Source organism: Aspergillus ruber, assembly GCF_000600275.1.
Source record: "Aspergillus ruber CBS 135680 unplaced genomic scaffold scaffold00010, whole genome shotgun sequence".
Taxonomy (NCBI): Eukaryota; Fungi; Ascomycota; class Eurotiomycetes; order Eurotiales; family Aspergillaceae; genus Aspergillus; species Aspergillus ruber.
Genome location: NW_024467306.1, coordinates 189,801 through 203,505, shown reverse-complemented (window position 1 = coordinate 203,505; position 13,705 = coordinate 189,801). Strand labels below are relative to the sequence as shown.

At 48.1% G+C, this 13,705-nt stretch overlaps 5 protein-coding genes across 5 annotated transcripts in view; 2 read left to right on the top strand and 3 right to left on the bottom strand.

The window, feature by feature from the left end:
* Window positions 1-2,424, top strand: part of EURHEDRAFT_37658 (Nrd1 complex RNA-binding subunit) — a 3,583-nt gene extending 1,159 nt beyond the window's left edge. The window contains exons 3-9 of the mRNA XM_040778869.1: window positions 81-183; window positions 328-1,356; window positions 1,411-1,444; window positions 1,495-1,663; window positions 1,727-1,931; window positions 1,987-2,135; window positions 2,275-2,424. Of these exons, the coding sequence (XP_040639555.1) occupies window positions 81-183; window positions 328-1,356; window positions 1,411-1,444; window positions 1,495-1,663; window positions 1,727-1,931; window positions 1,987-2,135; window positions 2,275-2,286 (1,701 nt within the window). The 3' untranslated portion in view covers window positions 2,287-2,424. The remainder of the gene's footprint in view (window positions 1-80; window positions 184-327; window positions 1,357-1,410; window positions 1,445-1,494; window positions 1,664-1,726; window positions 1,932-1,986; window positions 2,136-2,274) is intronic.
* Window positions 2,425-3,565: 1,141 nt separating this feature from the next.
* EURHEDRAFT_37294 (putative arginine transporter) lies at window positions 3,566-5,661 on the bottom strand. Its single transcript, XM_040778515.1, has one exon. It carries the CDS (start codon window positions 5,304-5,306, stop codon window positions 3,600-3,602), a length of 1,707 nt encoding a protein of 568 aa, XP_040639554.1. The 5' UTR covers window positions 5,307-5,661; the 3' UTR covers window positions 3,566-3,599.
* Window positions 5,662-6,754: 1,093 nt separating this feature from the next.
* On the bottom strand, window positions 6,755-7,311 carry EURHEDRAFT_454612 (MARVEL domain-containing protein; the record flags this gene model as incomplete). The annotated part of the gene is made up of 3 exons (XM_040784211.1): window positions 6,755-6,842; window positions 6,895-7,168; window positions 7,227-7,311. 3 exons carry the CDS (start codon window positions 7,309-7,311, stop codon window positions 6,755-6,757), a joined length of 447 nt encoding a protein of 148 aa, XP_040639553.1.
* An 846-nt stretch (window positions 7,312-8,157) lies between these two features.
* EURHEDRAFT_530332 (O-acetylhomoserine aminocarboxypropyltransferase/cysteine synthase family protein) lies at window positions 8,158-10,448 on the top strand. Its single transcript, XM_040787145.1, has 6 exons — window positions 8,158-8,518; window positions 8,581-8,635; window positions 8,693-8,776; window positions 8,835-9,194; window positions 9,256-9,824; window positions 9,939-10,448. Exons 1-6 carry the CDS (start codon window positions 8,463-8,465, stop codon window positions 10,156-10,158), a joined length of 1,344 nt encoding a protein of 447 aa, XP_040639552.1. The 5' UTR covers window positions 8,158-8,462; the 3' UTR covers window positions 10,159-10,448.
* A 566-nt stretch (window positions 10,449-11,014) lies between these two features.
* EURHEDRAFT_454149 (phosphate-sensing transcription factor PHO4) lies at window positions 11,015-13,273 on the bottom strand (the record flags this gene model as incomplete). Its single annotated transcript, XM_040784177.1, has 3 exons — window positions 11,015-11,559; window positions 11,624-12,665; window positions 12,728-13,273. The coding sequence occupies 3 exons, from the start codon at window positions 13,271-13,273 to the stop codon at window positions 11,015-11,017; spliced, it is 2,133 nt and encodes a 710-aa protein (XP_040639551.1).
* Between the last annotated feature and the right edge of the window lie 432 nt (window positions 13,274-13,705).

Below are 13,705 nucleotides of genomic sequence, written 5' to 3'. Positions count from 1 at the left end.
CATCGTCTTCGTCTAAACTTGCACTCCCGTCGTTCATGACGAATAGTCCAACTTACGTATTTGATCGTTCTTCGCTATAGGAAAAAATCAAGAAGCTGGTTGACATCTGGGAGCGTGGAAATACTTTCCCACCCCATATGATTAATGATTTCAAGGAGAAACTAAACGCGCCTGCTTTTAACAGTAAGACTCCCTCTTGTCTTTTTTTTTTTTTTCTAACGCTTCTTTCTTGGTGGCCTGGTGTGCTGTTCCAAATGAAAGCTGGGAATGCCAGGCATCAAATAGCCTGTGCTTGTAATCATGGACTCGGAATCTGACGTTTCTTAGATGTTAAATCCACCACCCCAGAAGGATCTCCAGGCCCGAATCATATCTCTTATGGCCAGCAACAGTTGCAAGCCTCCAACGGTGCCGCTTCGGCGACTGCACCTCAGTCGACGCCTGATACTTCCAGTATCCTGAAAGCCCTAGCGGATATGGCCAAACAAAACACTGCGGCCCCGACAGCCCCGGCAGTTGCAGCGCAAACCAATAACCCGCTTGCCGCCCTAAACCCGCAGTCCGCCACCGCTCAGCCAGTGACTGCATCCGTTGACCAGGCTTCGCAACCCGGAGCTACCCAGCCTAACGTGAACCCCTTTGCTGCGGGAGCTATAGCGGCGAACCCATTCGCAGCTCTGGGTGGCATGGGTCAGAATCCAGCGTTGGTTCAACCTCAGAGTCAGTCTCAGACTCCTAACCCAATGAGTGCTCCGCAAAACCCGCTTGCTGCACTCCTGCCACAAGCGGCTACAGTTCCCGCCCAACCTACGCCAGCTATGGCGCCAGATGCCCTTCAGCAACAACTCCAGCTTGTGCAGCTGTTGATGGCACAAGGAATTCCTCAGGATCAATGGGCTACCGCTCTGCAACTCCTCTCTCTGTCCAGTTCTGCCGGCATAGGCAACATGTCTGGACAAGCTCCCGGATTCCCTGGATTGCCGGGTCAAACCATGGGTGCTTGGGGTGGTCGTCCGGACTCTCAAACGCGCGATCTCGACCCTCGTGAGCGCGACTACATGCGTTCACCCCCCAGCCAGTATCGTCGTCGCTCCCGTTCCCCTGGCTGGGATAGGCGCCGTGACGTGTCCCCTCCACGCAGGCGTGATAGCCCTGTCTATGGAGAATACCACGGAGACTCTCCGGGTCGCAGGGGCGGAGATCCCCGGGACATACGTGGTCGACGGGACTATCGTCAGCGCAGCCCTCCGGGCCGCAGACGTCGCTCACCATCCCCCCGTAAAGACCTAGCTCTTCCCCCTCCTGGCCCGAAGTTGATCGAATGGGACTACTCCATTGGTCAAGGCAATTTGAAAGGTTTCTTTCCATTCCTAAACCTATGAATAACCTATGCTAACAGTTTTGCGTCAGTACTGAGCCGAACTCTTTTTGTCGGTGGTGTCACGTAAGTTTCAAGATTATCCATTGAATTGACCACGTCTGACCTTGTTTTAGATCATCTGAAGCGCATCTCCGTTCGCTATTTGGCAAATTTGGTGTCGTTCAAACTTGCATTGTCAACATCGACAAACGCCATGCTTTTATCAAAATGGTTGGCCGCAATGATGCTATCCATGCTCGTGAAGGAATGGAATCGTACAAATCCGGAGACATGCAACTTAGAGTAAGTCATACAGTTATCCTGATCTGTTCTAGTTTGATTCATGTCTGACATTTGTTTTCATAGACCCGGTGGGGTGTGGGATTCGGTCCACGTGATTGCAGCGACTACCAGACCGGTGTCAGTATCATTCCGATCGAGAGACTCACAGAGGCAGACCGCAAGTGGCTGCTTACTGCGGAGTATGGTGGAACTGGTGGCAGACCTATGGAGAGTGGCATGGTTGTCGAAGAGCCAGATATCGAAATTGGTGCCGGTGTCTCGTCCAAGGGTAAGCTGCCTCTTCAATTTCCATTGATCTACTAGCTAATCAAGTTCTTCTATAGCCATTAGCAGACGCATTGCAACCGATACTGGAGGCAAGCGGGGACCAGTCTCTTCTCGCACTCAGCAGGATCGTTTCCGTCGCCCAGAACGTGAGAACCCCCCTGGACCTGGCGGCCAGGGTGATCGTGACGCCGCCAATGTGAACAACGTTGGTGTCCCCCCGGCAGTACCTGGATTTGGCTTCTCCTTCCCAGGAATGCCCATGTTTCCTCCGGGGTTCATGATGGGCGGAGCACAAGCAGGATCTCAACCGCCACCACCTGGTCAGGGCAGCTAAAGTGCCTTAGACTTGTTTATGACCAAATACGACAAAACGACCGTGCAATAAAGTGCGCAGCTATTGTGCTGATACGAATTTTATCATCGAATTCGCTGTACAAATTCTCGTCTTTTTCTTAACGATTCCTTTCTCCGGACTGGACATTTGGCGTTTGAACGATTGTGCTCCTTGTCGAAGGCATTTTATTTTACACGTTGCAAATTTATGAGGACGGGGCCTCCAGTGCTATTGGGTGGTTGATATTCCAATAATCGCTGCTTAATCCAACGCACCAGCGGAGTTTTCGAAGTCCTGGATGCGAGCATTTCATATTCAGGCCTTGCTATGTTTGTGTTCTCTTTTTTTTTTTTTTTTCTCCCTTTCTATCTTGCTTTTGCTTCGCAATAGCTTCCCCTGCATTCTATGGATTTTGTTCTTGGCTTCTTTTCTTCTTTTGGCTGGGTGGTCGGCTTTTTACGTGCTTTTTTTCTCTTCTACCTTTTCTACTACTGTATTTCTTCGCCCGCGTTCTTTCTCTTTCGTGTTTGGGCTGGTTGATGGATGCAACTTCGTTGTTCGTTTGGTTTAACATCCTAGCATGTATCTCTATTCCCATTTTCATTTTGTCAAGCTTCTACATGTATGCTTATCCTTATTTATTGCGCGCTTGATATTGAGTCCGTTGCAATTTCTATGGAATAAAAGTAATAACGTTATTGTTGAAATCTTGCTATATTAGTAGCAATAGTCTCGTAAGCCAGTTCAGGGCCACTTGCCCGCGCTACACCGCAATGGAAATTCCCTATCCCTATTTTGATTTTTTACTTATACTGTGGTTGGAAAAGTTATGTCGAATGTATGAGGTTTACATCGCGGTGATAAGTAGGCGGGTGAAGTCGCGAGTAATTGTTACTTCTATATTCTTCCAGCAAATTATAGATATTAGATTGATGATTATTTTGAATTGTTGAGGTTTGCTAGATGCACAAACACATACAAACAGATCGACAACGACTGAACCCTCAGCCGGAAATGCAACCTAACTCCTTTGCCTGAATGGCTCAACAACAGTAAAAGTAATAATAAAACAAATCCCCTCATGTGCGCGCTCTATGTACATCACAACATGGTTGAATATCGAATATTAATCAACATAAAAAGAGTCGAGATGATGATAGTAAGGAGATTTCATGGTCGCTCACTCATACTCGTTAAACACCGTATGCTTTTTTTTCGAAAAAAAAAAAAAAAAAGAAAGAAAGAAAACACTGACATCAATGCATAAATAAAGTACAGTCGGAGAAAATTAGACTTTGTAAGGGAAAAAAGAAGTATGTTCATAGGAGAAACCGACTAGAACCGCCGCATCCAGTGGTATCCCTTAATATACCAAGGAACCGCAGCCGGGTCGGAGGTTTCCCACATCTCGTTGGCCAAAGGTTCCCGGCCCGTATCGATGTCTGCCTCGTGAGGACTCACAAGGGATGATCGGCAGATGATCTTGTGTCCCACATAAAGGACGACAAAGAGGATCAGACTAATATAGGCAATGAAGAAGTCCGTCACGTTGAACCCATGGATGAATGATGTGAACCCCTGAGTCAGGATGATCAGAACGTTGAAAAAGAGTCCATAGTAGGAATACCAGGGCTGCCAGGCTGCCTTGTATGGAAGCAAGTCACGCGAGATGTCGCGCGCTTTTAGGGCCCGCATAAACGCAATGTGACAAGCGTTCAATGATGCCCAGGTGATGAAACCGGCCACGCCAGAAATGTTGGTCAACCAGGTGAATACGGTGCTACCCGAGTTGGACATGTTCAAGAAACCGAGCAAGCCAAACAGGGAGGTGAATACCACACTGTAACACGGCACACCACGCTTTGTGGTGTATTTAAACCATCTGGGCGCCATCCCTTCATTCGCCAGACCAAGCAGAATACGACTGCCGCTGTAGACGTTCGAGTTGGCGGCCGAAAGCACCACAGTCAACAAAACCGCATTGATAATGTGAGGTAGCACCTGAACCCCGGCAAGTTTGGCCGCAATGACAAGCGGAGACGAATCAGCGTTGTTTCCGTCCTTGGTCATGTCGCCGTTATCGTAAGGCACTAGCAGACCGATGAAGAAGATGGTCAGGACGAAGAAGAATAGAATTCGGTAAAACGTTTTTCTGATGGCAGACGGGACAGTCTGGCGGGGATTCTCGGTCTCGGCGGCAGCGATACCGACGAGCTCGGTGCCCTGATAGGAGAAACCGGCTTGGATCAAAACAGACCAAAAACCGACAAACTTGGCCAATGAGTCGTTGCCTTCAATGAGGTACGGAGCAAAAGCACCGGGGTGTACCCAGTACCGGAACCCTATATAGTCCCTGTTACCGGCGCCGGCGTCGATACAAATGGCGAAAATCATAAAACCCAGAACCGTAATCACCTTGATGGTGGAGAACCAGAACTCGATCTCACCATAGAAACTGACGGGTAGGAGATTCAGCAGCAGAATGACAACCCAGAAAATTGCAATGAAAATGGCGATATTGATGTCCTTGTCCCAAAACTGGATAATCAAGCCCGTTGCCGTTAGTTCCACAGCGAATGTCGAAGCCCAGGACCACCAGTAAATCCAGCCCATACTAAATCCAAGGCTTGAATCGATCAATCGAGTTGCATAAGATGTGAACGCACCGGCGACCGGGATATAAGTCGTCAGTTCCCCAAGTGAAGCCATAACCGAGTATACAATCGTTCCGACGAAGAGGTAGGCGATTACTGCACCGACGGGACCGGCGTGGCCAATGGCAGTACCGCTGCTGATGAAAAGACCAGTTCCAACAGTGCCACCGATAGCTATCATCTGCAAGTGGCGGTTCTTCAAGTTTCGCTTGAGTTCAGGTGCTTGTTCGGTTTCTCCATTGGCGCCATTTTTCTCAACATCCACGCTGCTCAACTCTTGAGATTTGTAGCCATGGGCGTCGACTTGAATGTGGTCTTGACCGGCCATGTTGCCCTTCTCCGGAGCAGATTTCGATGTAACGGAGAAGTGGTCTTGCTCGGCGCCCATACTGGTCCGCGATGGGCGCGATGACCAGGTAGGAGTTTGTATGGAGGTTGAGGAAGGAGAAGAAGAAGAAGAAGAAGAAGAAGAAGAAGAAGAAGGAAAGGGAATTCTGTGGTAAAAGTGAAGAGGAAAGAAACAGCTGTCGCGTCGGCGAATGCGAAGAAGACCGGCTCCACCGAGAGCAGTCAATCCGGCAGAAACTTTTTTTTCCCTTCCCTACCGGTGTGTCTGGTACAATGTGGGGAAATCAAATCAAATCAACTGTAACCGTAACCGGTCCTTTCACCGTGAATTGAAAGGATAATATATATAAGGATACTGGATCAATGCGAGCTGTGAGAATAAATGAATATCAAGCAATTGAGGGGTCTGAACAGTACTTGTATTGGAGTAATGGACGGGTATGAGGGGGATCAACGTAGTTCTTGACAGCCATAATTCAGATAATGCTTGATACAACGGCGAATGATAAGCATGGCTGAGTGTGAGTAACAAGATAGTCTAACAGAATTTTTTAGTTCTAGTGGTTGATATTACTGGGTTCTGATAATAGAACCGGAGTTCTGACTGCACAGAGCATAGATGTACCCTACCGGATGTGGACCGAGGGCAAAGGAATGTGGGTAAACCTCCGCGAACAGAGTTTTTTGTTCGCTCGTAAAAGACCCTCCGCTGCAACTTCATGCATTGATAAGACATGTCTCCATAGCCTATGGTACTTGTAAGTAGGTCCATAAACAGCTTTACTGCAGTCTACAGAGCAGAAGAGCATCCATACTACGGGGTACTCATACTGCTATCTCTGTACTTTGTACGGTGGAAACGCCAAGACGCCGTCAGGATTGCTCCATCGGGTATAGCGTGGTTGTCATCTGACTCCCGGCAGACTCCGAGCCGACCGATGGCGATATTCCTCCGGCCGGTTAAAGTCGGGAACGGAAGCCGACCATGCTCGAGTCACGCAAAGAATAATGCATATGTTCAACTCTCGTCCAGTCTTCTAGAATCCTTCATAAGGGCCTCTACAAACACAGAATATCATTACATGCCAAGCGAAGCACCTGTAATCAAGTACTCAACGCTTATTGTCGGCGCATTGGCAAGGTTTAAATATTACTTGTATACACGGAAGTCTATGGTCATACAGGGTGGCAAGGCGCAGTGTCTTAAGGTAAGATGCATCTATGATTCAAGAGTGACAACTCCCTTACATACCCCGTACAGCATGAACAGGCTGGGTATCATTCATAGCATTAAGAATTGCGCAAAGCAGAATTTATAAAAGAAGCATGCACACCTCCATCGTAAGTCGTCGAGCAGTCTGCGGCTCAAGGTAAATCGTCAAATCATGGTCATGCGTGTAGTAGGGCTGGAACCGCCTGTAGTGCATGACATCACAAATCAAATCAAATTTCATCATCATAGCGTTCGTCGTTCCTACTAGCGGATTACTAGACACCAACGTTCGCGGTCTTCCCACTGGGACCGGATCGCATAACTCCCATGACCGCTGTCGCCGATGTGATTGCGAACAAAACCCTGAGAACAGTCAACTATAAGTTCTCATGTCATTGCCGCAGCATAAACGTACCATTCAAAGGCTCCAAAAACCGTCGCGGCTTGAAGAGAATTGCAGACACTTCCATAGCAAAAACTAGCAGCTGGCAGCGCAACAGCCAAGGCAATAAACCCGGCAAACCAGAAGATCATCGTGACCAGTTCAACCCCGACGAGAATGAGACGATGTGCGAGGTTTGGGAAATAGGTCGGCGCGAAAACAAGGAAAGGCACGGCAACGAAGGGTGTCCACACGCCATTGAATAGCATGAAATTATCCGTTGGGCCGGACGCCCCCAAATTGACGACTACAGGGCAGTTAAGAAAGGCGCGCAAAGACATAACTATAGGGTGGGTGATACACACCATATGCCGTTAAACCGAGGACTATTATGCCAAAGACGAACTGCGCGAACCTTACGGGGTAGATCCATGGAAAGCTCAGAGCCATTGTAGATTAGAATATGGGGGGCCTTTTCTTTCTTAAATAGGGTAAGAGCGTGCAACGGTGCAAGGTTTAAAAAAGCTGTTTGACAGTCAGTCAGCCACCAAACATCAACAAGGGTATTTATATGGAAATATTCGAGGACAGGTTTCCTTTGAAAACGCGTTAAGCTGACAAGAGGGGGGCATTTTGGGGTTCTGTGACATGGCAATGTGACAACTGTGCAGCATACGGCGTACCTTTGCAGGATTCCGGGCAAATCAAGTCTTTTGAAATTATTTCTTGTAGTTTTTTGTAGAGAGAACATTTCAAGTGAGAAATGAAAGAAAGTTGTTCTTGTATATATAGACCAAAAAAAGTGGAAGCCTAACTTTGTTCGTTGTTTTGTCTGCCTGACCGCCAGTCATAAAAGTATCCGAATTCATGGTGGCGAATACCAGGGAGCTTCATGATCTGATTCAGTTGGAACAAGGGAAGGAACAGGATTGGTTGTTTGCCGAAGGAAATGCAAATACTAGTATGTACCTGAAGATTCTTGGGTTTGGCTGAGCTGCGATGGTGATCATATTAAATATACATATGTAGATGGTCCGTGGACATGTGACGATCATGAAAGTCGAGAACACCATTACTCTACTTTCTCACATGTATTACTATGTGTTTATCCCGAGGGTTTACATTTTCTGTTAAAGAGATCTGAAAACATTATTTCGCTTCGTACAACGGCAACATAATAAAATTTCCATCGCAAGAGCTTTTCAGCTGTCGTAAAATGTTGTTCCTCGCCTCCGAGCACGACAACACCGCAATAATACCAATAACACAAACCTCAATTTCACTCAGCCTTGCAATAGAATAAGCACAAGAATAGCCATTATGTATAAGTTTCCCTTTCAGTTCCAAAATCCACGGAATGATTGACTTTCCCCTCCTCCAGTTGATCACGCCATCGATGCCCACCATCGCCTTTTCTCCGCGTCGCTTTTATATCACATCCTCACAACTCCCTCCGAGTTCGTGGGAATTTCTCTTGTGTTTCTTACCTGTTAATTTCTATATATTGCATTGCATTTCCTGTATCCCGGATTCCTTGATCCTTAAAACAGCAAAGATACCGTATATAGATCCAACAGACGTTACTCCGCATTCCGGTCATCATGTCTTCCGAGCAGCAGCCGCCACCTCGTTTTGAGACTCTCCAGCTTCACGCTGGGTACGTTACTACCAATTGAAATACAATATCCATCACAATTATGCTGACTCTCAGTCCTCAAGCCAAGAGCCAGACCCTACCACAAGATCCCGTGCCGTTCCTATCTATGCCACCACTGTATTTTTTCTACTCTCATTATCCATACTGCTCAATATACTTATGGTCGCCAATTAGTCCTATACCTTTGATGATTCTGCGCACGGAGCGAGGCTCTTTGGCCTCAAGCAATTCGGCAACATCTACAGCCGGATTATGAACGTGGGTATTCTCTGAAGAACCAACGCTCGCCCAGTTCTCTGACAATTAGCCAATTTAGCCCACGGTCGACGTTTTCGAAAAGCGCATTGCGGCTCTTGAGGGCGGTGTCGCGGCTGTAGCAGCTTCTTCAGGCCAGAGTGCACAGTTCATGGCCATTTCTGCTCTTGCCCATGCCGGTGATAACATTGTCTCGACTAGCAATTTGTACGGTGGTACATACAACCAGTTTAAGGTCCTTTTCCCTCGCCTAGGTATCAATACCAAGTTTGTCCAGGGTGACAAGGCAGAGGATATCGAGGCTGCCATTGACGAGCGCACCAAGGCTGTCTTCGTGGAGACAATCGGCAACCCTCGTTATAATGTGCCTGACTTTGTTGAGATTTCGAAGGTAGCCCACGAGAAGGGCGTCCCTCTTGTGGTGAGTATTTCCTGATTAATTTCACCTACTGACACAGGTCCGTGAATCTGACCTTCGATAGGTTGACAACACCTTTGGAGCTGGTGGATTTTTCTGTCGCCCTATCGATCATGGCGCCGACATTGTCGTCCACAGCGCAACCAAGTGGATCGGAGGTCATGGAACCACCATTGCTGGCGTGGTCGTTGACTCTGGAAAATTCGATTGGGGCAAGCACGCCGCTCGCTTCCCTCAATTTGTCGAACCATCTGCCGGCTACCATGGTCTGAAGTTCTGGGAAACCTTTGGACCCCTAACCTTTGCTATCCGGGTCCGTGTGGAGATATTGCGCGATCTCGGAACAGCACTGAACCCCTTTGCTGCGCAACAGCTCCTGCTGGGCTTGGAGACCCTCAGTCTGCGTGCTGAGCGCCATGCAAGCAATGCAATCGCCCTTGCAAAGTGGCTGCAGAAGAACGAAAACGTGAGCTGGGTCTCATACCCCGGGCTCGAAGATCACCCCAGTCATGAGACTGCGAAGCGGTACTTGCAGCGTGGTTTTAGCGGTGTCTTATCTTTCGGGGTCAAGGGTGGTTCTACTGCCGGTATCCAGCTCGTTGACGGCTTCAAGCTGATCTCAAACCTTGCAAAGTACGTTGTCGCTCTATTTCCCGAAAAAAAAAAAAAAAAAAAAAAAACAAAGGGAATAAGAATATAAATCACATATCAAAATGCTCATCAAAAAAACCGAGCTAATTGATACAGCGTTGGAGATTCCAAGACTCTTGCAATTCACCCCTGGTCAACGACTCACGAGCAACTCACCGAGCAAGAACGTCTTGACTCGGGCACGACAGAGGATGGCATCCGTATTTCCGTCGGTACAGAGCACATTGATGATATCATTGCTGATTTTGAGCAATCGTTCAAGGCTGCTGCCGCTACTGGCCCACAGGGCACTTCCCTGCCTGACCGGGCAGCTTAAAATGGAGCATTGACGGAGAGGGAAGCTGGTCTCCAGGTGTCCGTTGAAGTTACTGTTGAAGATTAAGAAGGATTCGAATTTTTTTAAGCGAGAGATATACCCCAGGGAACTTTATATACCAATCTATCAAATTCACGTGATGTTTGTGCATTACTTATGCAGGATGTCTCAATTCTGAGGCATCATTTGTCCACCCAGTTAGCCAACAACTAGTTGTCAAGTTTAGTAGTCTGAGCCTATTCATTGAGAACGCTACACGTTGAACCAGAGGACTTTCAGGGAATACTCGGAGATATATGAATAATGCTGTTATTTCACCCTCCTTCAAGTTTGTCTGACTAGCCCTAGCAGACCCCTAGACGTTAGTGGACATAATGACTGATTACAACAACGTTGGAACCATCGGTTGAATCGTCTAATATCATTCTGTAAATAATATATGGAGAATAAGATATTTAGAAAAAGAAAAGAAAAAAAGAAAAGAAAAAAGAGATCTAAATACAGCATAAAAAAGACATGATTTACAGCCACACCCAACCGAACCGCCCAACCAACAAAACAACGCCCATCAAGACCTGGTATTGCAAATTCAAGACATGGTACTCAACTAGAATGGATATTATCCTTTGGTGCCACACGCACCAGAATATGTCGTATATTACCGAGAGAAAATTGAAACAGAAAGAAAGGAACCAAAAAGAAAGAAACCACCCACCCTGAATAACTGCAAACCAAGGATAATAAACCGTACCCATTGCAACTAAGTATTCATCCGGAATTTTCTTTCCTCTGGCCATATGTCGTGACTTCGTATCTACACGTGTCACGTTAACGGTGCAAAAAACAACTCTTTGTGTCATGAAGACGTAGCTGCAGAACTTTTATCGGCCTGAGCATTTGGACTGGCAACGTCCGTTGACTCAAAATTGGTGGTAGTCTCGTCGTTCGACCCAGAACGCGAAGCATCTTTGCTTGAGTCTGTACCTTCTCTCTCTTCTAGTCGGGATTCTGCCACTGCTAGCTTTAACCTCGTGCCTGCCAGCTCATGTTGCAGCGATTTAATATAATCGATGGCCATTTCCACTGTGCTAGCCTTGCTGATCGCTTGATTCCCAGATTTCTCCTTCTCCTTGTCGCTGGGCTTGACGTTGCAAGCCGCAGCCTCTTTGGCGATCCTCATCTTTGCATACTCCACGGGAATCAGGCCTTCAATTTCCTTGAGAGCATTGTTGATTCGATTCCGACGACCCTGTTCGGCAAGTTTGTGATTTGTGCGTTTCGAGCTCAGATTCTCAGCTAGAGTCTCAGGATATGATACACCCGGCAATAGTGTTCCATCTAAAATGTGTTGGTAATTAGATTTAGATGCCAAATACAGAGCAGATGTTTCACTCGAGATGCCTATAAGAAGCAACTAGTTAGCGTTGCAACAAATGATAAAGAAAACAAGGGATGCGCTTCTTACCATCGCCACGTGGTGCCAAAGGTTGAATGTTAGGACTAATCTTGGGGCGTATTTGCGGACTGGGTTGGGTTGAGCTCAGGCTTGGTCGTTTCCTACTTGATGGACCAAGTTTAGGTGTTTCGGACTTTTTGGCAATCGGTCCACTAGGCGACGGCATGGCAACTGATCGCGGACTGGGTGCCACTGGGGTGGACTTGGGTTCCAACGCGGGAGTCGCGCTGGTCGATGCTGCTGGTGTAGGGACACCCGAATGGATAGTCGTATCGATACGAGTCATCTTTGGACGGGGCCCAGCAGATAAAGAAGTCTCGGGAAGGGCGACATCGGTCATAATATCATCATGTGAATCGCTACCTGGAACAAGTTTCGCCTGACCAGTGAATTGACCAGTCGAACCTTGACTCTGTTGCTGCGATCGTTGAATGCGCATAAGCATTGCGGGCGTTGCGGGCGCGTCGTTACCCTGCGATTGGGATGTCTGAGGAGCAATTGCCGGAGACTTGCGTGCGTGAGGAATCGCGGGTGGGGGCATCAATGGTTCTGAAAGAGGCTCTGGAGACACCGAGTCTTGCGAGCTCTCGTTGCTTCCAATATGATACCCTCCTCCGTTGACACCATTGGCTTGGTGCTTGGTGCGATCATCTTGACCAAGACCATTAAGCACTTCATTGGGATTGATACTGAGCAGCGATTTCTTGCGCGCTTGGGGCCGCACCGACGGCGACTGTTGTTTCTTCGCCCGTGCGGAGAATCGATTGGTCGTCGAAGGATGACGGCGATGTTTGGTACGAAGGAGACCGGGCGAGGAAGGCGTTGATGATGCAGGAAGGGCGTGGTCAACGGGGGACTGCAAAAAGCCCATTTCAGAAATCTGAGGCCCTCCTTGTGGGAACGGGTAACCGTTATTGGAGTTGGCGTTCTGGGCTTCGAGAGCTGGAGACGTGAGAGGGGTGAAATACTCTCCAGGAATGGTGTATTCTGGGAGGCGGAACTGAGTTTCCAAAGGTGTCATTGCAGGGGAAATAAGAGGAGTGTAGTACGCCTGTGTAATGCCAGTGTGTTAGTTTGTGCTCCCATGGTTTACGTGGGGAAGTTCGTTCTAACCTGTTCATACTCGTCTATACGTTGCGGATATCGCGCTGCGTTACCATGTAGTTCAATGCTGTTGGGAGTCGGAGGGATTATAGTTTGGCCATTGGGAATGTGATAATGCGAACTCGCCGACTGCTGCGACGGTTCCTGTGGCGGCAAATGCTGGTGATCTTGAAAATGGGAAGACTGTTGCGCCTGGGCATAAAACCCAGGAGTCATGACAGCCGTTGTAGCAGAGTAGGAGGGCATCGACAAGCCCGACGAAGGCGGGCCCTGGGAGACATCATGACCGCTGGTGTTGTCTGTGTGGAGATGGAGTGAAGCAGCGGTGGGATCATCGGTGTCCATGCGAACGAACTGGTCCGAAGCGGTCGCAGGAGGATTTCCTGGGATTGAACGAGGAGGAAGCGACTGCTGCTGTTGCTGCTGTTGCTGTTGTTGCTGGGGAGAGAAAGGCATTCCAAACTCGAGAAAGTTGGTGAAGTCGTCGTTGGCGGCCGGCAAGAGCGACTCATCTTGGAGATGGTCCTGCCACGACAGCGACGGTTCAGGGTCCATTTTCGGGGTTATAAAAGTAATTGCTAGACTGGTAGAGACAACGAGTGAAGAGGATATAAATGGGGGGGGTTCGGATGCCACGAGAGAGGAGACGAGAGTGGCGTAAGAGAGGAAATACTCCGGAGTAAAGGCAGAGGCCTCGACTCAGCACGACAAATTATCGGCAAGCATGGTGTCCAAAGAAGCTGCGAATTCCAATAGACAGAAAGAATACGATCCAGAGCAAAAGATGACGCTGGACCTGGTCGCAGAAGAAGAGAGAAGAAAAAGGCCAAGAGAAGACGAGGAAGAAAAGACGAATTCCTTGTGCCCGGCTTTGCCGATCGGAGTTGAGTCGGGAGGCACCGCTTTTAGACGGTCAGCTAGTACATTACTTGCACTCTAACATACTCATACTAACTATACAAACCCTTGTCTAGAGCCAATTCTCTA